Source organism: Eptesicus fuscus, chromosome 4 (genome assembly GCF_027574615.1).
Source record: "Eptesicus fuscus isolate TK198812 chromosome 4, DD_ASM_mEF_20220401, whole genome shotgun sequence".
NCBI lineage: Eukaryota > Metazoa > Chordata > Mammalia > Chiroptera > Vespertilionidae > Eptesicus > Eptesicus fuscus.
The window spans coordinates 22105314-22128477 of NC_072476.1; the positions used below are offsets into that span (position 1 = coordinate 22105314).

The 23164-nt window shown below is 43.9% G+C and overlaps 1 protein-coding gene and 1 long non-coding RNA gene across 3 annotated transcripts in view; one reads left to right on the plus strand and one right to left on the minus strand.

Annotated features, from left to right (window-relative positions):
• MRTFB (myocardin related transcription factor B) overlaps window positions 1-5964 on the plus strand; it is a 200172-nt gene extending 194208 nt beyond the window's left edge. For both annotated transcript variants that reach the window (XM_054714745.1, XM_028145499.2), the window contains one exon: window positions 330-5964. In XM_054714745.1, coding sequence (XP_054570720.1) covers window positions 330-865 — 536 coding nt within the window. In that variant the 3' untranslated portion in view covers window positions 866-5964. The remainder of the gene's footprint in view (window positions 1-329) is intronic.
• The window catches only part of LOC114231558 (uncharacterized), a 74307-nt gene that overhangs the window by 27551 nt on the left and 23592 nt on the right, over window positions 1-23164 (minus strand). The window lies entirely within an intron of this gene.

The window sequence follows — 23164 nt, forward strand, 5'->3', positions numbered from 1 at the left end:
TGAGCTCTGTCTTACACCTACAGGGCCCGAGAATGGGACCCAATGATCACATCATCCAAAAGCATCATCCTACTCGGTGGGATATAATTGCTTTAATGCTTACTCTTACTAAAAGGAATTGAAAGCATGTCAGAATGCTATAAACGTAAATGTTTATTTAACTAAAATGATCCATCTTCCTAAAGGTCATCAAGGGCCAATAGCATTCTCTTCCTACCTCTAAGATGGGCTGTGTATCAAGTTGTCGCAAAATAGTAAAATAATTCAGTAATTAATAAAAATTGTAAATAGCAGTAAATGTTTATTTACTAATTATTTATTTTGCACAGAAATTTCTCTCCCTATAAAGGAAGAGCCTTCTCCTATTTCCAAAATGAGACCAGTGACAGCCAGCATCACCACAATGCCAGTCAACACGGTGGTGTCCCGGCCACCGCCCCACGTCCACGTGGCACCGCCCGTATCTCTGGAACCTCTGAGCAGCTTATCTGCCAGCTTAGAGAACCAACTGGAAGCTTTCCTGGATGGGACTTTACCTTCAGCCAATGAAATTACTCCACTACAAAGCAGCAGCGAGGACCGAGAGCCCTTCTCCCTGATCGAGGACCTCCAGAACGACCTACTGAGTCACTCGAGCATGCTGGACCCCTCACACTCGCCCATGGAAACCTCCGAGGCCCAGTTTGCCGCGAGCACTCCCTGTCTGTCACTTGACCTCTCTGACTCAAACCTGGACAACATGGAGTGGTTAGACATCACCATGCCTAACACGTCGTCGGGACTCACTCCCCTCAGCGCCACTGCCCCAAGCATGTTCTCTGCTGACTTCCTAGACCCCCAAGACCTGCCGTTGCCATGGGACTAACATCACAGATTTGTGGTCTGAGTTCACAAGGTTTAAGAAGACAATTCTAAAAGGTCAGTTTTTAGAGACAGATATGTAGTTGCATCTTTGCAATGAAAACATGTCACAGAAAAAAACGGATAGATGGTCACTGCCTGGAAACCAAGTTTGAGAACGTTTCATTGCACCCAGCAGTGAATGTCTGCAGTTTAATATAGCACAGGGCCTTCTGAAAAGTCACTAGTCAAAGAAGACCCGTTTCTCCAGACTTCAGTAAAGAATGCAAAGTACCTTTAGATAAAAACCTAAAGAGTAATGTGTGCAGGATAACGACATGCAGATTCTCTGGTAATCAACTACATTTAAACCTCTGTGGTCACTTTCAGGCCCTAAATACAAGGCAGACAGCTCCACTCAAACAAGAATGCCGACGTGAGGGAGGTGAGGGATCACCGCACCTGTATTTCTAGCGTGGCCTGAGCCAGCCCAAGACGCAGCAGGGAGCAAGGGCAGCGGAGAGCACCGGCCAGTCGGCAAAGGCTTCCAGCTGAAGACTTTTGGTTCCATTCATAAACCAATGTAATATTTTTGTGTTGTAGTTTATTTTGTGATTTTTGGAATCTTACTTTAGACTTCCAAATGTAAATGAAAGTTCTTTCACTATAACCAGACAATGTCTTCAAAATACTTCATAAATAATCCCCTGTAAAAAGTCTGGGTCTATTGGTAACACTGAAAATTCTGCTAGCAGTGCTCTGGGTTGATTAGATAGACTTGTGTAAATTAGACATATATTTGTGCACTCTATGTTGGGATTTGTACAGCCTACATGGGGATAAGGAATTGGGTATCCAGTGGCCCTACTACTTTTAATAAGTCCCATATTTCTAGAGTACTTGAGCCACATGTATTTCTGTATTTTAAGAAATAACTTTCAGGTAACCAGACCCATCTCAAAGAACCAAGAAAAGGCTTTAGTGTAAAATATCTTTCTGAGCTGGTGAGTCGCAAAGCAAAGGCAGGGAGGAGTCTGTTGTTCCCGGACATTCCCACCCCGGTTACAGGTGAGCCTGTCGCCGAGTTGGCCTCCAGACGCCCCCTCTGGCTGCCTCTTCTGCTGCTCATCCTGTCACTGCTTTACAGTTTTGGAACTGGATGTCATACCTGAGCTCTTGCTATCTTTTCAAGCCGAAGATTGAAAAACTGGAGGTTTTATTCATTTTTTGTATAGACAAAAAGTTATCACATTTGTTGAGTAGTTTCTTAAGATTTTTCTAAAATGCCAACTATCACAGGATTTCTAAAATGATTTCAAAATAGTCATTTAAGTATATGACAAAATGTATAAAACTGAAAAAACCCTGAAATCTACCAAAAAGTCTAGAGGTTTTCATTAACTAATACTTTCTTGCTCTCCACCTCACCTGTGTGAGCCCTGGGGTCAAGTTACTCTCTGGGTCATTGGTGATTGTTCCCACGGTGACATGTAGAGGCAACCTGACCCATTATTTGGAAAGAACCTGTGAATCATTCTGGGTTTGTGTTTTGCCTAAGAGCTGATCTTATTTCAAATTTTTATTTGTTTGTAAATTTCACTACATGTAAGAAAAGTCCGTTTTTCCAGAACTCAGTCGCCCTGGAGCCCTCTGCTAACTGGCCCTTCCCAACCTGAAGTGCTTCTGAATGGTTCCGAGCAGAGGCGGTATGCTCAGTGTAGTCTGCGGTGAGGAGTTCGTTAGAAATTGGTCATCCCCCACGTGTGGGATCCAGCATGCTGCCGTCTGACCAAACCCAGCAAGAGTGTCACTGTCACCATCGTGGGCACAATGTGCACCTTCGAGTCACTCCTTTCAGAAGGGCCTGTCTCCGGGGCAGGGCTGTGGACTCAGAAAGGTACTTTCTTTGGGCAGGTCTTCGAGATGGGTTTTTGTCTGGAGCTTATCTGGTCCCTACTTGGACTCTAAGCATCATCTTTATTCAGATTTAAATGGCTTATTAGCACCAGACATCAGTGGGACTGTAGGAGGCAACCGAACAGCTAGTGCTGCTGACTCGCTGAAGAACTTTGTTTCCATGTTTCTAAGCTGTGTGCATAGGTCGTTTCCTAGCCCCCTGTTGAAACATGCCATAGGAAGGCTGCTCTCCAAACACACTGCAGTGCAAAGAATGCCGCCTCATTAGCCTGCTCTTTTTGGACTGGGTTGCTAATGTGCCCACTTTACATCTGTGTTCAATCCTTCATGTACCAGCATTTCGTTTAAGAGGAAGAAAGGCAAGGAGTCCAGTTATTAAGTCTACCAGCCACCTACTCACACCATTCCGCTGGGCCCTCCTGGCCTGAGCAGCAAGCTGGGCATCCGTAGGGTCCCAGCTCCATGTTCCAGGTTAGAGGGAGGACACAGATCGTGTGCATGTGACATGACCAAAGATGATACTCTAATCAAGGCTCCTTCGCCCCAACTCAATGTACTTGGGGGTAAATGCAGTGGGAAAGGGGTGTGTTAAAGAGGACTATTTGTGTTGTTTGAGGTGAGGTTTAAAGCCCACGTCAGTACAGCCGGTTGGATTTTCGTATGCAGATGTGTAGTTTAGAGGAGGTACTGCTACAGGTACTGTTGTAGAGCATCTTGCAGAATATCCTATTGCCAAGAAAACAACTAGAAACGTATTCTCTCGCATCGTCTTATTTCCCTAAATATTCCTGAAACACAGTAGTATCAAGTTACCTTTCTGGTGTATATAGGTATGCAGTCATGTCATGGGGGTGGGATGCACAGAGGTTATACCAAAGCTTCTTACACAGTCTTTGGAAGTCTAGAGTGTGTAGTTGTCTTGTACATTTCAGCAAAGCATGTGCTAGAAACTTTAGGGACAGTAATGTTAGTGGTTCGAGTTCTAGTGTTTTTCCTGAAATGTGCAATCTACTGTATAGTACTTGCCATGTATTTGTACATAGATGTATTCTGAATTCATAGAATTTCTCAGATACTATTTGTGTTTGTTTTATATGAATATTTTTATAATACTAAAGAGATCTTATTTAAATTTCCCTTTTAAAAACTGCACAGTCCTGAGACGCATGTAACTGACACTTTTGTAAGTGCCGTTTAAGAACAGTGGCCATGGCAGTCTGGTTTTGCCTCCAAACTGCCGCCTCTTGTAAGCAAAGCGATGGTAATAAGATAGCAACTGAGAGCTGTGTCAGGAGCATGTCACCCATTCTGTCACCAGAGCTGACGCAGGCTTCCTCCCCCTCAACCCCAGATCATTCCAGGTCACACAGCTTGCTTCATCCTTCCAGAATTCCCACTGGCCGGCCACGACAGCTGACAAGACAGCTGTCCCCACAAGTGATGGGACAGTCCCTCTTACTGTCCGCAGACACACTGGCCGGAGGGAAGTGGTAAAGCTTTCTGGCAGCATCCAGTGCACACCACACGCCGTTCCCAGGGGCCGCCTGGTGGCAAGCCTCCCCCACGTTGCTGTCAGGTGGGGAGCGCCCAGCACCGCTGGGGACTTTTAGAGAACTTTAGGGAGAATAGTTACCGGGAGTCTACCAGCCAAGCAGCACGGGTCCATTTCACCACATTCACAATAACCCTCCATTTTTCCATCCATCACCAAAAGCATGAATCCTGGCTACGGGCAGCAGAGCAGAATACCAAACCGACTGTCCACTGCCCTTCAGGCCACAGAGTTAGCCCAAATTACCGAAAACATTAACTGGAAGGTCAGGTTTATCAAGAAACACAGCTTACCAGTGCGGTCGTGTGTGTTTGGAGAGCATCCTAACTGCATTTCAGCTCATCTTTTAAAAGTGGCTTCACTCAAAACTGGAAAATAATTCAGATGTATTAATTCCTTCTCAGACTTTGGAGATCTTGCTCAGTGATCTTTCCAGGCTACATTTTTACGTGTGAAGTGACTGTCTGCATGGCAATGTATGTTCTTCCCTGCTCACCCTTCTGTCAGCATTCGAGGGAATGCATCATTGCAAAGGGTTTCTACCGGAAATCTTTGATTTGAGGCCTGTAATTTAAAAAGCTGCACATGTTTACAAAAGCGCTCTAACCCTCCACACAAACACATTGCTCTGTGAATCATTATTGAAAAAAAATGTCACAGTCTTGTAACAACAGGATGGCAATCTCAGATCTACAAGGTGCTGTCTGGAATCAGATAAAACTTGTCAGTGGCGATATCAACACAGCTGTCGTGTTTAACAGAGCTTTGTGCCAACTACTAAGTCAAAGCTTTAACCAAGTTCATGAATCACCGAGACTCATAACAATTACCTCTACATTACGCTGTAAGAAAAGTTGCTGATTTGGTAGGAAGAAGAAGCATTTAGGAAAGGGTTTAGTATCTACCAAAAGTACTTAACGTCAAGTAACCAATAGTAATGCAAACTTGCTTTAAAGGAACCAAAGGCATTGCCAAGTATTTGCCAAAAGGAGGCACTTTTTATTTAAAATTTGAGACAATGAGATCTCAAAAATCAGTCCCAAAAATGTATTATCCATTTAAGGTTATAATTTTCAGAGGTGTAGATATTTCTCTATCGTTTTCATGTAAAATAGTATAGATTTGTTTTGTTGGTTTAGGGTAGTATATATTTAGTAGTAATACAAAGTTTTTTCCTTTCTACGTACAACTTAGTTTTCTTCTTTTCTTGCTTGCAATAGAAATGCAACGTGATAGGTGTTTCTCTTATTTTCATTGTCACATTATGTCTTAGCATCTCACTTTATGGGGAAAAAAAAAGGAGAAAATACCAATCTACAGAGCCCTGCTTATTAAAGCACTCATTTAAAAAACAAAAAATTATGGCAATCGGGGGTCCATTCATGTATTGCCTTTATGTTGTTTTTTAAAAGAAAAACCATGATGCCTTTGTATTTGCTGTTTGCACCCCTGAAATCAATTCCATATCATGTTTGAATGCCATATGTTTTGCACATGTACTGTACATAGGTAATGCATACTGTATTTTTATATGTGTGCACATTTATCATCAGATCTTTTGTACATAGTGGCAGTATTGTAGCGGATCGGAAAATGTTTGATATCTCAGCAATTTTGCATTTTTGTGTCTCAAATAAAAAAACATTTTGATGTACTATGATTCTTGCTATGCAGAGAAAAGACCACCCTGTGGGTCAGGAGAGCCATTGTAGCCCTGAGAGTGGGAGATGGAGACACCGAGTTTAGGACATATGTCACAGCAGACAGTCACCACATAAAACACAAGGACTCATCGGGGCGGGTTTTGTAGATGACACATCAAGTGAGCAACCTTCGCCCAGGCCCAGGGATACAGACTAGAAACAGGTATTAGCTGAACTGGAACCTGACAAAATTTACACCAAAATCATGTTCTTTCTTCCACATCGTAAGGAAGCACTGGACTCAAGACATGATAAATATGTAGTTCCCCTGGGGGTTGATAGATACATACATGCACGGTGAAGACTGACTCACGCTCTGATAGTAATACCTGCAGCTCCAACAACATTCCTGGAAGACCCAATAATCTTTCAATTTAGCCAAGTTTCAAAAGCAACTATTTATGTGAGGTGCTTTTATAGAGCATACAAAAAGGTCCTTAGAATTCCGTATTATTTTGGTAAGATGGCATTTAATTTTCAACCCAAAAGCCCACGGTTAAAATAGTTTTGAGGAGGACAGCTTTACATTTTCCTCCTTGCTTTGATGAAATAAAATAGTGAGTAAACTTGATTGACAACTTTCATTATCAACTAGAGGCCCAGTGCACGAAACTCGTGCACGGAGGGGAGTTGTCCTTCAGCCCAGCCTGTACCCTCTCCAATCTGGGACCCCTCAAGGGATGTCCGACTGCCCGTTTAGGCCCGATCCTGGTGGGATTGGGCCTAAACGGGCAGTCGGACATCCCTCTCACAATCCAGGACTGCTGGCTCCCAACTGCTTGCCTGCCTGCCTTCCTGATTGCCCCTAACCGCTTCTGCCTGCCAGCCTGATCACCCCCTAACCACTCTGCTGCCAGCCTGTTTGCCCCCAACTTCCCTCCTCTGCCAGCCTGGTCACCCCTAACTGCCCTCTCCTGCAGGGTTGATCACCTCCAACTGCCCTCCCTTGCAGGCCTGGTCCTTCTCAACTGCCCTCCCTTGCAGGCCTGGTGCCTCCCAACTGCCCTCTCCTGCTGGCCATCTTGTGGTGGCCATCTTGTGTCCATATGGGGGCAGGATTTGATCACATGGGGGCAGCTATATTGTGTGTTGCAGTGATGATCAATCTGTATATTACTCTTTTATTAGATAGGATAGAGGCTTGGTACAGGGGTGGGGGCCAGCTGGTTTGTCCTGAAGGGTGTCCCGGATCAGGTGGGGGTTCCCTTGGGGTGTGGGACGGCCTGAGCGAGGGGCCTGTGGTGGTTTGCAGGCCGGCCATGCCCCCTGGCAACCCAAGCGGAGGCCCTGGTATCTGGAATTTATTTTCCTTCTACAATTGAAACTTTGTAGCCTGGAGTGGAGCCAAGCCTGGGGCTCCCTCCACGGCCCGGCAGCCATTTGTGTTGGGTTTATAATTGAAACTTTGTTGCCTTAAGTGGGTGGGTCTGGGCAGGGTGTGCAGAAAGCTTTGCTTCCCGTTACCGGCGGCAACCCTGGCCTGCTCTCTCAAGCTCCATTCTGCCGCCATTTGTTTGAATTTGTTTACCTTCTATAATTGAAACTTTGTAGCTTGAGTGGAGGCTTAGGCCTGGCAAGGGCAGGCAGAAAGCTTGGTTTCCTCTGTTACCTAGGAAACCTTGCTCTCTGTGGCTGTAGCCATCTTGGTTTGGTTTAATTTGCATACCCGCTCTGATTGGATGGTGGGCGTGGCTTGTGGGCATGGCTTGTGGTGTGCCGGAGGTGTGGTCAATTTGCATATTTGTCTATTATTAGGTAGGATATCTGATTAGGAAAATGGGTGTTGTATCAACCATAGGAAGAGAGAAGAGATCACTGATTGCCTAAATACAACAAAATGTTCATTATCCATGACACTGAGAAGACAAGATAACAGCCTCACCAGACTAGTACGTGGATGATGCTTTCAAGTTGCTAAAATATTTGTAACATCACTTATTACCCAGCCAAGATCCTGCCCTCGAGGAGAGGAAATTATGCCAATGGGTGCTCAGAAAGGGACTGAGCGGGAAGAGATGGTGTTGGAAACCGAGAGGACATTCCAAGCAGAGAAAGCAGGCTGGGTGAGGTCCAAGTTAACGAGAGATGGTGGTTGAGGTGAGGCCCTGCTCACCAGGCCGCTGGCGGATACCGGAGTGTGGCCACAAGACTGAATCCACGCAGGAAGTACTGAGACACCGTCTGGAAATGTGGAGACAGCTGCACATTCAAGGACCCCAGTTCTTGGGGGCTTAGAGTCATCCATAGATAACTGTTTACATTGGGTAATACAGGGCCTTCAAAAGCTTTTCAGATATTGGACACAGTCATCATTTGCACCATTATAACAGCAATTTGCTCTAGAATTGAGGTGAATACCAAAGCATTTGTAAATGCAGACACCTACACACTTAGTGATAGCTGAAATGAATGACAGCTAGGCCACATTACAATAAAACACAAGACCAACTTCAGGACAGATGTAAACTAAATGTCACAAACAATTTCATGTGTCACATAATCCTGAAGATTTCCCCAAGTCACCTAAATCACCATTCCTTCACCCCTTCTACAAATAGCTTATCTTCCATTATAAATGGGTAGTAACTTTCAGAAAGAAACCTCATCCTAACATCCTAGCTATCTCTCCTGCTCATTTTATGACAGGTTATTAAAACTATCCATCCTATCTAATAAAAGAGTAATGTGCAAATTGACCATCACTCCAACACACAAGATGGCTGCCCCCATGTGGACACAAGATGGCTGCCACAAGATGGCCAGCAGGGAGGGCAGTTGGGAGGGGCCAGGACTGCAAGGGAGGGCAGTTGTGGGCAATCAGGCCAGCAGGGGAGGGCAGTTGGGAGGGGCCAGGCCTGAAAGGGAGGGCAGTTGAGGGCAATCAAGCCTGCAGGGGAGGGCAGTTAAGGGTGACCAGGCCGGCAGAGGAGGGAAGTTGGGGGCGACCAGGCCTGCAGGGAAGGGCAGTTGGGGGGACCCAGGCCTGCAGGGGAGAGCAGTTAGGGGGGACCAGGCCTGCAGGGGAGGGCAGTTAAGGGCAAACGGGCTGGCAGGGGAGCAGTTTGGCATCAATCAGGCTGGCAGGGGAGTGGTTAGGGGGATCAGGCTGGCAGGCAGAAGCGGTTAGGGGCAATCAGAAAGGCAGGCAAGTGAGCAGTTGGGAGCCAGCAGTCCTGGATTGTGAGAGGGATGTCTGACTGCCCTTGAGGGGTCCCAGATTGGAGAGGGTGCAGCCTGGGCTGAGGGACACACACACCCCTGTGCACGAATTTTGTGCACCGGGCCTCTATTCCTATCTAATAATAGTAACATGTAAATTACCATCACTCCGCTACGCCAACGATTGGGCGGCAGGAGGCTGGGGGGCGGGACTCAGGGTGGCCTATCCGGCCTTTGAGAGGCATGGATCCGTGGCCAATGAGGGGGGCTACCCTGCTGTTGAGAGGCGCAGGGGGCGGGACTCCCGCCCCCTGCTCCTCTCAATGGCCAGATCCGCGGCCGCTGAGGGGGCCTTCCACGGACACCCGGCTGCGCCTCTCAACGGCAGGGTAGCCAGGTGTCAGCGGCAGCCCCCCTCAGTGGCCGTTGAGAGGCACAGGGGGCGGGAGTCCTGCCCCCTGCGCCTCTCAACAGCAGGGTAGCCCCCCTCAGCGGCCACGGATCCGGCCGTTGAGAGGCGCAGGGGCTGAGGGGAGCTGCCGCAGACACCCGGCTACCCTGCCATCGGAGGCCAAAAGCCTAGGGTCATCAGGACCAGAAAGGCCTACCGGTAACCAGGAAGTGCATGGAGCACCTCTTGGTCCCTCCCCTCCACTTCCCCCACCCCTGGCCCACCGGCTCCCATCAGGCTGGATGGCCAATGGAGAGCCATAGGGAACCAGGCTGGGTGGCAGCGAAGCGGGACTGGGGATTGGCGAGCGGGCGCAAGGCAGTCCTCCTGCTCCCTCCCCCAGCTGACATTCTTCTGAAAGGCACGTGGAGCCTCTACTGCACAGCCTTCCTGGACGAGGACTCACAGCTGTGAGAGGCTCCAGAGCAGAGACTTCAACAAGGACTTCAGCGCCTCCTCAGGGGGAAAAACCACCACCTCCCTACTCCCCAGCTGCTTCAGTGTCTGCAAGAAACTGCACATGCTCCTTCCTGAGAGATGGGCGGTTCCCTGATGGTGGCTGGGCCAGTGCAGGGATGGAGGGAGGGAGGGCAGGGCAGGAGCAAGGGGGAAGCCTCGGTTCCCTGCACCTCCTCCCACAGGCATAGGCCCTTCCAGGTGTTATGATAAAGAGTTGTGTTTTTCTAACTCTGTCCAGGTAAAGGAAACAAGTGTCTATTGACTTCTGATCTTACTCTCCGAGCCGCCAGTTAATCCCTCTGGATGCATCATAGCCAACCTCCAAAGGATCCGAGGGGCAGGTTCAACCTTCGTCCCATAAGTGAGGAAACTGACCAATAAACACATGGGTCTCATAACTCAGTGTCAGCTCCCGCAGAAATCTCCAGGTAATAACTCAGATTGTATATCTAAGGGTATATTTTCTTCTATTTTCATGTTTAATTCAACCCCAGGAATTAAATAGTACAATAAAGAATAAAATGAGTTCAGAGGGCTCAGCATTGAATTCCCAGAGCCTTTGGTCCCACACAAACCACAGAGCTCAGTTATCCTGAGATGAAAGAAAAGGAAAGAGAAACATGAAAGGTCTCCCAGCTCAGTCACAGAGACATCTCATAGCCACATACTAAGGACACGGCATTAACTTAGGGGTGGAAAGGACACAAATGGAATAGAAGATGGAGCCATTTCCGTTCAGATTCAAACCAAGTTAACGAGGCAGAAGAAACACTGGACACCATGGAAGAATAAGATGAAACGGTCTGGTAGGGAGTGTCACAGACCTTGCAGGGACAGCACCTGTGGCTCCAGACATGACGGGAGGAGAGAGGGGGCTGGGTGAGAGGAAGTGCATGGAATGGCCTGGGAGTAGGAACAAGAGGGTGATATGCAGAAGGTGGGCCCCACTGGGTGATGATAGGGGGCAAGCCTGCAGGAGGTGGCCAAGTGCCCCCACCTCTGCTGAGGGGTGCATGCGTCTGTCCTGGGAGCTGCGGCTGATGGAGAGGGAGGCTATGGCTCTATGTGGATGAGTTGCCAATGAGAGCCTCCCTGCAGCCAGAGTACTCAGTGTTCTCAACACGGCGGGAGCACAGGATCACATACAAAACGTAACGAAAGAAAAAGCATCCTATTCCCAACTTATTCACAGACTTCTGTTTCTGGTATCTATATTCCCAATGTGTCCACAAGTAAATTTGGAAAAAGAAAAAAGATTTGTACATGATATGACTGCATCTTTAGAAAACTCAAGTGATCACAACCAGAGCACTTTTAACACCTAATGAGCCAAATACACTGATGAACAAAAAGAGACACAGATGCATGAATAGACTGTGGAACCTCAGAGGGAAGGCGGGGGACGGTGGGTGGGTGGGAAGAGATCAACCAATGGTCTGTGTACATATATGCATCATCCCTGGACACAGACAATGGGGTGGTGAGGGCCTAGAGGGGGTTGTAGGCTGGAAAAGATTAATGGGGGGAAAGGGGACCTACGTAAACCTTTCAACAATAAAGATTTAATAAAAAAGAGTAAAAAATAAAAATAAAATAAAAGCTAAGAATAACTGCCCTGGCCAGGTGGCTTCATTGATTGGAGCTTCGTCCTGTACATTGAAAGGTTGCGTGTTTGAACCCATGTCGGGGTGTGTGTGGGAGGCCACTGAGCAAGTGGTGCCTGGAGAAGGGAGGCTCCTCGGAGCTGAACACAGTCCAGGCCTCACCCATGATCCCAGGCCCATCCTCTGCTGAGTGAGACCAGACCTCCCAGCTTCCTGTCAAGTCCCTGGTCTCTTAGTCATAAGGCCACTTCCCCATGTTCCCCAGAATGGACTGCTCAGTAACCATCCATACTAATAAAAGGGTAATATGCTAATTAGACTAGGTGACCAGACATCTTCTGGACATCCAACTTCCTTCCAGACAAAGCCACGGTGGTGGGGGCTGAGGCAGAGGTGGTTAGGGGCAATCAGGTGGGCAGGGGAGGGCAGTTGGGGGCCATCAGGCCAGCAGGGCAGGACAGTTGGGGGCCATCAGGGGAGCGGTTAGATAGCGATTAGGCCAGCAGGCAGGCAAGCAGTTAGGAGCTAGCAGTCCCGGATTGCGAGAGGGATGTCTAACTGTTGCTGCCCTGTGAATGGGGCCTAAACTGGCAGTCAGACCTCCCCCAAGGGGTCCTCGATTGGAGAGGGTGCAGGCTGGGCTGAGGGGGATTCCCCCCGCCACCCTGTGCACAAATTTTGTGCACCGGGCCTCTAGTATTGTATAATTAGACAAAAAACAAGGACATGCATCAGCTTTTATAATTCCTCTCTGATATGACTGTGACAGAAACCACTGCATATGGCCCCGCAGGTGGTAACTCCTGTGTTCTCACCCCCACTGTGCTGCAGACAGAAGACAAATGCATCCAAATGTTGACACTGTCCTGTCCAAAGCTGAAGATTTTTTAAATATATTTTTATTGATTTCAGAGAATAAAGGAGAGGGAGGGAGAGAAACATCAAAGATGAGAGAGAATCATGGATCGGCTGCCTCTTGCACGCCTCCTACTAGGGATTGCGCCCACAACCCGGGCATGTTCCCTGACCAGGAATTGAACTGTGACCTCCTGGTTCATAGATCGATGCTCAACCACTGAGCCACACCAGCTGGGCCAAAGCTGAAGTTTTTGATTGACGGTGAAGAGGGAGGGGTTTTTATCCAGGTTGATACCTGAGAATATCAAGTATTTCCCATCAGAGGCTCACATATAGGCCTCGTTTTCTCACCCACAGCTGGATGGAGTCCAGGTCACACTAAGCAGAATGGCAAACGAAGCTGTCTGCACACGAATTTCTGTGAGGTTACCGTGGTTCTGTTATAATACTTCCTTAAGCGCGAGGAAAGGTCTGCAAAGCTATTTAAACAAGTACCCTTATTTTCTTAAATTGTCTGTTAAGCAACTTGGAAAGTGAACCAGGACATCCCATTCACCAGAGAAACAGAAGCTACAACTGGAAGACCCAAAAGAAACAGGTGCTGTGACCCAGTGCTGCTTACCCTTCTCCCCACACGCCTGGTACACAGTGCAAGGGGCAGGCATGAAACTGGAGGCAGAATGACAGAACAGCAGCCAGATTAAGTGCTGCTAGATGCCAGGCCCTGTGCCTAACACTTTATATGTATAACCTCATTTCGTTATCAGTCTATGAACTAGGAACTTTTATTATCCCCATTTTAGATGTGGCAACTAAGGACAGAGAGGAGAAATGACTGGCTTGAAATTACAAAGGAAGAAGAGTGTAAATTTTAGACCCAGCTCTGACACGCCAAAACCCAGGCCATTTCTGAAGACTCACTACATAAAACTCTCCGTCTTCATTCAAATACCAGTTCAACTGACTGGCTGACTTAATTCATGTCCATTGTGAAGTTTACCCCAACTGGGTGTCTCTCCAGCCTCCTCTATCTCACGGGTTTTAAAAAGTAACTACGTCATGGTTAAGAGCATCAGGGTTACAGGTTTTACTAGCTTAACTCTAACCAGAACCTGGGTTACAAGACTGGGGCACCTTGAAGGAAGCCCACTGAGCGGGCCACACACAAGGACTCATTATGAAACACTGCCCCTCTGGCCTGGGACTTCAGTAGCCACCTGAGCGCAGGTGAAAGCCCAAGAGTCAACGAGCAATTTTACAGTATCTAGCAAAGATGAAGATATAAATTCTGTTATTCAGAAACTCAACTTTTTTTGGTACATACCCTTGAGAGAAAGCACACAGGCAATCACTTGCAAGAACTAACACTAACTTACAAAGCAAACATTGAAAACAACCCATCTGCCTTTCATTTGGAGACCGTTTAAACATAGCCATTAACATAAATGAACTAAATCCAATATGACAATGTAAAAGTATCTTGAAATGAAATGCTGAGGGAAAGGAAAGCACAGCATGAAGCCTACATAATTCAAGTAACATTTTAAAATGCCAACGCTATGCATTTGTCTATACATAAAGATATGAAGTATAAAAACGGGTGGTAAGGATTCACATCAATAGCAAGATTCACAATACTTCTGGAAAGAAAAGGGAATAGATTGTGGAGGGTGTAAAGTAGGCTTCGGTTAACATTATTTCATTTCTTTAATTCATTATATTAACATTTCTTTCCTGGCCGTTGACTTCTGTGAGTTGGGACTATTTCAGGTAAAAAAAAAAAAAAAAGATTAGTTTAAAAGTAAAAAGAATTATAAAGGAAATCCATTAACAACTATATGCCAATAAGTTAGTTAACTAAGATAAACAGGCAAATGTTAGACAGAAGACACAAAAAAGACACAAACTACCAAAAATTGACTCAAGAAGAAATAGAAAAATTGACTAGACTTACCAAGTATAGAAATGGAATAGTAATTTTAAAAACTGCAAATAAATAAGAGCCTAGCCCTAGATAGCTTCACTGGCAAATTCTACCAAACATTTAAAAAAGAATATCAATCTTTTACAAACTCTATGGGGAAAAAAAACAGAATAGGAAATAATATTTCCCAACTCATTCAACTAGGCTAGTATTTCCTGATACCAACACCACACAAAGATATCACAAAGGTGGCAGGGGAGAAGACCCATATTTCTAATGAATATACATATAAAAATCCTAAACAAAATTCTATCAAACCAAGTCCAGCAACATACAGAAAGCATTATACACCATGGCCAAGTGGAGTTTATACCAGGAATGCAAAGTTGATTTAACACCTGAAAATCAATGTAGTACACAATACGAACAGAATACGGTACAAAATCTGCATAAACATCCCAGGAGATGCAGGGAAAGATTTTGACAAAACCCAACATACCCCTCATCAAATCACCAACTACAGTAGATACACAAAAGATGAAAGAACCAAAGCATACTGCAACAATAACAAAAATCATCAAACCACAAAGGAAGATGGAAAGAAAGGGACAAAAGAACTATATAACATTAAGAAAACAATGAACAAAATGCAACAGTATGCCCTTCCTTATCCATAATTACTTTACATTTAAAACAAATTCTCCAAGTCAAAAGACAGAGTGGCTGAGTAGATTACAAAACGAGATCCAATCAGGAGATCCCCTCTGAAGAATGAGGGGTCCCAGCCCCACACCAGGCCCCAGGGCCCAGGATCCCAGCCCACACAAGGCCCCCCAGCCCAGGATTCCAGCAGTGCCAGGAAGAGAAGTCCTCATAACGTCTGACTATAAAAACCAGTGGGAATTAAGGCTGAGACAGAGGGCTGCTGGAGTCCCAGGCATTCCTCTTCAAGGGCCTAGGCATGGACTTACTTAGAGCTCCAGTGCTCAGGCAGCAACTCAAAAGGCTCCAGGGCCATACGGCGAGGAACTGAATTGTCAGGCTTTTGGGCAAGGGCCGGAGGAGCAGCTTTCTCCCAGGATGAAGTGCTGGTAGAGGCCTTTGTTCCTCTGCTGAACCCTCTGCCCACAGAGCTGGCAGGGTGGTGCCATATCCATCAACCTGGCTAATGCTACTCCTCCGGCCCTGGTGATTCCCTGAGACCCTGCCCCACCCAACTTTTCTGGCCCACCAAAGCCATTTCCAGTGGCTTTTCCATACAAATGTCCTGTCTTGGCTCATGCTGCGACTTTCCTAAAATCTCAAACAAGCAGCATGTGGCCACAGTGTGCCCCATACCTCTTGCTAAGAGGTCCCAGGCCCGCACTAGTAGCAGCTGGCCTTGGTTGGCAGCTTAGCCTCTTCCAGGCATCGCCAAGCCCAGCAAAAGTAACAGCCATCGGCAGATCACTTTGTAGCTCATGCAGGGTGGCCCAGGGCAGGGCACAGACAGAGGCTGACCTTGGCCTGCACCTGCCGGGAGGCCTGAGAGCCAGGGCGCCAACATACCCAGTGGACAGCTTCAGACCATGTCGAAGCACCACCCAACCCCCACCAGGGACACACTGAAAGGGTGGACTCAACAGGCATCAAAGCCCTGCTCAAGCAAGTCCTGCTCCATGGGGTCCGCCCCTGCACAGCAGATCCCCCACGGTGGCCAGTGCTCAGAGCCTACTGGCCTGGGGGTGTAGATCCCTCCCATCAATGTGCCAACAGCAATCAAGGATCAACTACAACAGGAGGGCGCACACAGCTCACACAGGGGGCACACCTGGAGTACCCGGCTTGGGTGAGTGGGGGGGCTATGCCACTGGGCCCTACACAAAACCTACTGCATAAGGCCACTCTACCAAGACCAGGAGGCACAGCAGGTCTATCTAATGCAGGCGTCCTCAAACTACGGCCCGCGGGCCACATGCGGGTGTTTTTGCCGTTTTGTTTTTTTACTTCAAAATAAGTAAGATATGTGCAGTGTGCATAGGAATTTGTTCATAGTTTTTTTTAAACTATAGTCCTGCCCTCCAACGGTCTGAGGGACAGTGAACTGGCCCCCTGTTTAAAAAGTTTGAGGACCCCTGATCTAATGTATAGGACCAAACACAGGGAGGCTGCCAAAATGAGGAGACAAAATGTGTCCCAAATGAAAGAATAGAACAAAAGTTAAAAAAAAATTAATAAAATGGAGACAAGCAAGCTACTAGATACAGAATTCAAAAGACTGATTATAAGGATGTTCAAGGAACTCAGAGGAAGAGTAGATGAACTTAATGAGAACTTCAACAAAGAGATAGGAAATATAAAAATGGAGGCAGAAAACAAAGAACTAGTCAGGAATGTAGAATATAATAACTGAAGTGAAGAGTACGTTACAGGGAACCAACAGTAAGAGCAGATGAAGCAGAGAATCAAATCACCAATCTAGAAGAAAATACTCAATCAGAACAGGAAAATGAAAAAAGAATCCAAAAAATGAGAACAGTTTAAGGAGCCTCCAGGACAACATCAAGTGTACCAATATTTGCATCATAGGGGCACCAGAAGAAGAGAGCAAGGAATTGAAAACCTATTTGAAAAAATGACAGAAATAGACATACAAGTCCAGGAAGCACAGGAAGTCCCAAAGAAGATGAACACAAAGAGGTCCACACCAAGTCACATCATAATTAAAATGCCAAAGTTTAAAGGCAAAGAGAGAATCTTAAAAGCAACAAGAGAAAAGCAATTCATTACCTACAAGGGAGCTCCCATAGGACTGTCAGCTGATTTCTCAACAGAAACTTTGCAGATCAGAAGGGATTCATACAAAATAGTCAAAGTGATGAAAATCAAGGATCTACAATCAAGATTATGCTATCCAGCAAGGCTATCATTTAGAATTGAAGGACAGATAAAGAGCTTCCCAGACAAAAAACTAAAGGAATTCATCAACACCAAACCAGTATTATAAGAAATGTTAAAGGGTTTTCTTTAGAAAGGAAAAACAAAAATCAAGAATATGAATTTTTAAATGGCAATAAATACATATATCTATCAATAATTATTTTAAAAGCAAACAGATTAAATACTTCAATCAAAAGATATATAGTGACTGAAGGCATAACAAAACAAGACCTTTACATATGCTGCCTACAAGAGACTCACTTCAGGTCAAAAGAGACCAACAGACTAAAAGTAAAGGGATGGAAAAATAGATTTCAAAGTTGCTCCTCAAACAAAAAGCTGGTGTAGCAATACTTATACCAGACAAAATAGACTTTAAAACAAATACTATAACAAGAGACCAAGAAGGACAAAGCAATTCCACTTCTGGGTATTTTTCTGAAGAAACCCAAAACACTAAATCCAAAAGACATATATCTATGTGTTTATTGCAGCATTATTTACAACAGTCAAGATATTGAAGCAATTAAGTTCCACCCATGGATGAATGGATAAAGAAGACATGGAATATGACTCAGCCATTAAAAAAAAAAAAGCATGAAATTATTTGCAACAACATAGATGGACCTAGAGGGTATTGTGCTGAGTGAGGTAAGTCAGACAAAGAAAGACAAGTGTCAGATGATATCACTTATATGTGGGATCTAAAAAAAATAAATAGGCAGAGGAGAAATAGACTTACTAGTATAGCTAAAAAGACTATTTTGACAGTTGCCAGATGGGAGAAGCGTTTGGAAAATGTGTGAAAAAGGTGAAGGGATTAAGAAGTACAAATTGGTAGTTACAGAATAGTCATGGGGGTGTAAAATGAATAGGGAATATAGTCAATAATATAATAACTCTGTGTGTTGTCAAGTGGGTACTAGATTTATTGGGATGATCACTTTGTAAGTTATATAAAGGTCTAATTACTGGATTGTACACCTAAAAATAATGCTGTATGTCAACTATATTTGAAAAATATAAATATTATTTTTAAATTTTTTTCAATAAACAAGATCCAACAATATTCTGCTACAAGAGACTTGCCTTAGCTCTCATGATACACACAGGCTGAAAGTGAAAGATGGAAAAAGATGTTCCATGCAAATGATAACCAAAAGGGAACATAGGTAACTATATTTAGGCCAGACAAAACAGATTTTCAGTCAAAATAAGACTTTCAGTAAAAAATAGGGAAGGTCACTCACTATATAATGATAAAGGGGTCAGTTCATCAACAGGATATGACAACTGTAAATATATATGTACCCAATACTGGAACACCTAAATATATGGAAGAAGTATATATAAAACTAAATAGAGAAATAAAAAGCAATACATAATAGTAGGGACTTCAATGCCTCACTTTCAGCAATGGATAAACTATCCAGACAGAAAATCAATAATGATATTATAGACCAAATGAACCTAACAGACATACAAAGGTCATTCCACCCGATAACAGTAGATAAGAGATTCTTCTCAAGCAGACATGAAACCTATCCAGGTTAGATCATATGTTAGGCCAAAAACAAGTCTTACATTTAAGTAGACTGAATTGATGTTTCAACCACAGTGGCATGAAACTAGAAATCAGTAACAGGAGCAAAATTAGAAAATTCTCATATATATTTGAAAATTTAACAACATACTCCTGAACAACCAATGGTCAAAGAGAAATCAAGAGGGAAATCAAAAAGTATTCTATGACAAAAGAAAATGGAAACACATTGTACCAAAACTTTATGGGATTTAGCAAAGGCAGTTCTAAGAAAGATGTTTTTAATGATTAATGCCTACATTAAGGAAAATGAAAGATCTTAAGTAAACAACCTAACTTTATACCTCGAGAAAAAAAGAATGAAGAAAACAAACAACTAAGCCCAAAATTATCAGAAGAACATAAAATGGTTAGAGCAGAAATAAAATGGAAACTAGAAAGACAATAGAAAAGATCAATAAAACCAGGAGTTAGTTTTGAAAAAATAAAATAAAATTGACAAACATTTAGCTAGACTTAACCAAGAAAATAACACACTGAGCTCAAATAAAATTATAAATGAAAGAAGATATTACATATCACAGAAATACAAAGGTTCATAAGAGATTACTATCAACAATTATACACCAACAAATTACATAATCTACAAAAATTGGATAAATTCCTAGAAACATACAGCCTACCAAGACTGAATCATGAAAAAATAGAAAATCTGAACAGACCAATAACAAGTAAAGCAATTGAAGCAGTAATAAAAAATAAAAACCCTTCCAAGAAAAAAAGCCCCAAACTAGGTGGCTTCATGGGTAAATTTTACCAAACATTTAAAAAAAGAATGCCAATCCTTCTTAAACTCTTCCAAAACACTGAACAGGAGGGAACACTTCCAAACTCCTTCTACAGGGCCGGCATTACCCTCATGCCAAAGCAAGATAAAGACATTACAAAAAAAGAAAATTACAGGCCAATACCCTTGATGAATATAGATGCAAAAATCCTCAACAAAATGCTTGCCAACCAAAAGGATCATATACCATCATCCAGTAGGATTTATCCCTGGGATGTAAAGCTGGTTCAACATCTGCAAATCAATAAATGTGATACACCACACTAACAATGAAGGATAAAAATCATATGATCATCTAGATAGATGCAGAAAAAGCATCTATTTGACAAAATTCAACACCTTTCAGGATAAAAACTCTCAAAAAACTGAGAATATAGGGAATGTACCTCAACATAATAAAGGCCATATACGACAAGCCCATAATTAACATCTTACTCAACAGTGAAAAGCTAAAAGATTTTCCTCGAAGATCGGGAACAAGATAAGGAAGCACACTCTCACCACTTCTACTCAACATAGTACTGGAAATCCTTGCCAGAACAATTAAGCAAGAAAAAAAAAAGCATCCAAAATAGAAAGAAAAAAGTCATCTGTTTTGCAGATGACATATTTTATATAGAAAACCCTAAAGATCCCACCCAAAAACTGTTAAAACTAATAAATAAATTCAGCAAAGTTGCAGAATGCAGAATAACCATGGTAAAATCAGTATCACTGTAGTACACTAACAATGAACTATCCAAAAACATTTAAGAAAACAATCCCATTTGCAATAGCATCAAAAAAAATAAAGTACTTATGGAATATACTTATCCAAGGAGGTGAACAATCTACACTGAAAACTATAAGACAGTGATGAAAGATATTGAAAATTTGTGAAGACAAGTAAATTCTATATTGGTCCCTCTTACCCTTTAGGCCAAGAGAGACCCTCTTCTCACAATTCAATTGCTCACAGCTGTTGCATGAGCTCTCTGTCCATGTCGAGGTTGAAGTCTCGTGATGACTGGTGCCATGGATCTGTCTCTCACCCAGTGGGGTGAACTGAGCCCTCCCTGGAGAAGAAACCCGGGTTCCACAAGATATGTGATCAGTGCTGGGGCCCCACCAGCAGGCGTGGGGATCCCAAGGCAGGTGCTGGGCGTGGAGGCCATGGGGGCATAAAGTTACCAAGGAGACAAAACTGAACCTCACATCACCCTGCTTGGCCCCGGAGGATGGCTGGTTAGCCAGAGACGGGTAAGATTCCTCAAGGGAGGAACAACCTAAGACAGGCACAGTCGCAGAGGGGCCATCAGGAGAGATTTGGGGATCAACAGAGGTGGGGCACAGACCCTCACCCCCCCAACATTGCAGGGGCCTGAACACTAGCCCCTTCTGAGGGAGGTCTCCTGCCCCCATGGCTGCTTCGTGCTTCCCATGCCCAGCCCAGATCAGGACTCAGGTGACCGACAGAGACTTGGTAGACAGCAGAAGCCCTATCGCTCCAACAAGAATTGTTTGAATTGTCTTGTACCCATGGTGTGGGGAAGTGGGTTTATGATATCTAAATCCAGCCTACCACCGGGAATGCTCAGGACCTACTCAAGAAGGCAAATAATCCTGTCCACTAATATTTACAGGGTAAAATAAGATTGTTGTCAGAGTAATAAATTTGACAGTAAAATAGTAGTCAAGTTTTCAGGCAAATTTAAATTGGCTAAGTTGAAACAAGCGAATATTCTAGAAAAATTAATTGTACTGGACAAAAAGGTGTTCCTAAAGTGTTAACTAAAATTTTTATTGGTAGTTCATCTCATGATAAAAATACGTACCATGTAATGAACCTAAAACAGTAATATTATAGTGCTAAAAATTAAAATTTAAAAGCCATCAAGACTACATTATAAAATTTTCAAAAGCATCCTAATATTTAAATCAAAAAGGGGGCGAGGGGGTAGTAGAAGAATATCATGTAAGGAAAAATATCCTGTAAGTAATTACATCTAGAAAATTAATACTTTAGAAAATTAATTGTAAGGCTAAAAGCAAGACACCCATGAAAAACACACACGGTGTCAAAACAAGCCAGAGGAAAATCATTTGGGCAAAAAATGAAATAGGATCCCAAGTCAAATTTATAGAAAATATTCCTTTATTAACTTTTGGTCGAGAATATGTTTGTATATTTTCAGAAAACAACTCTGAGACCATGTGGATTCCAGCAACAGAGAGGAATCGACAGGACTACTCTAGCCATCAAGACAGAAGAGAAGCAGTCCAGAGATGGAAGACGCTGACGTCGCCTTGCCATACTAGCAGTTAGCAGCTGTGCGTCACTACAGGTTGCCCAGGACCAAACCAGAGAGGGTCAGACCAGCATTACCACCATTTGTCCACCATCCAGAACTGAAATGTCATGGCTGACATGCACACATAAGGAACTGTGTGACATTGAAATTGGGTCTCAAAAGAACTGTTGGCCCAGAAAGAAACTCACTACAGACTGATTCATTTGCCTGTCAGCATAACCATTATTGCTTATCTCATTTTCGGTTCTTATAAGTGTATTTCTAATAGCACATGATCTCACTCATCTAGGGGAAATAATGAACAACATAGACGGATGAACAAGAACAGACCCAGAAACAAGGAGGCATGGATCAGACTGTCGGGCCTCAGAGGGAGGGCAGGGTAGGGTTGGGGAAAAGGGGAGAGATCAACCAAAGGACTTGTGTGTAAGCATATGAGCCTAACCAGCGGTTAAGGACAACAGGGGGGTGGGGGCATGTGTGGGGAGGGGTGTGGGATGGGAATGGGGGGATGAGGACAAATATGTGATACCTTAATCAATAAAGAAATTGGAAAAAAAAAAAGCAGACACATAGACCAATGGAACAGAATACAGATCCCAGAAATAAATCTACACACACATATACTAGTATATATAGTTAATCTTTGAAAAGGGTGCCAAAAATAAACAACAAGGAAAAGATAGTCTCTTCAATAAATGTCGGCAGGAAAACAGAATATCCACATGCAAAACAATTTAATTGGGCCCAAATACAATAATTAATTCAAAGTGGATTGAAACCTTAATTGTAAAATTTGAAACCATAAAAATTCTATGAGAAAACATAAGAAAAAGGTTCCTTGGCAATGATTATTTTGTAATATAACATCAAACGCACAGGCAACAAAAGCAAAAATAAGCAAGTGGGACTACATCAAACTAAAAAGCTTTTGCACAGCAAAGGAAACAATCAACAAAATAAAAAGGTAACCTACATACATAATGGGAGAAAATATTTGCAAACCATATACCTGATAAGAGGTTACCATAAAAAATATATAAACTCAGACAACTCCATAGCAAAAACAAAAAAATCTTATTAAAAGTTGGGCAGAG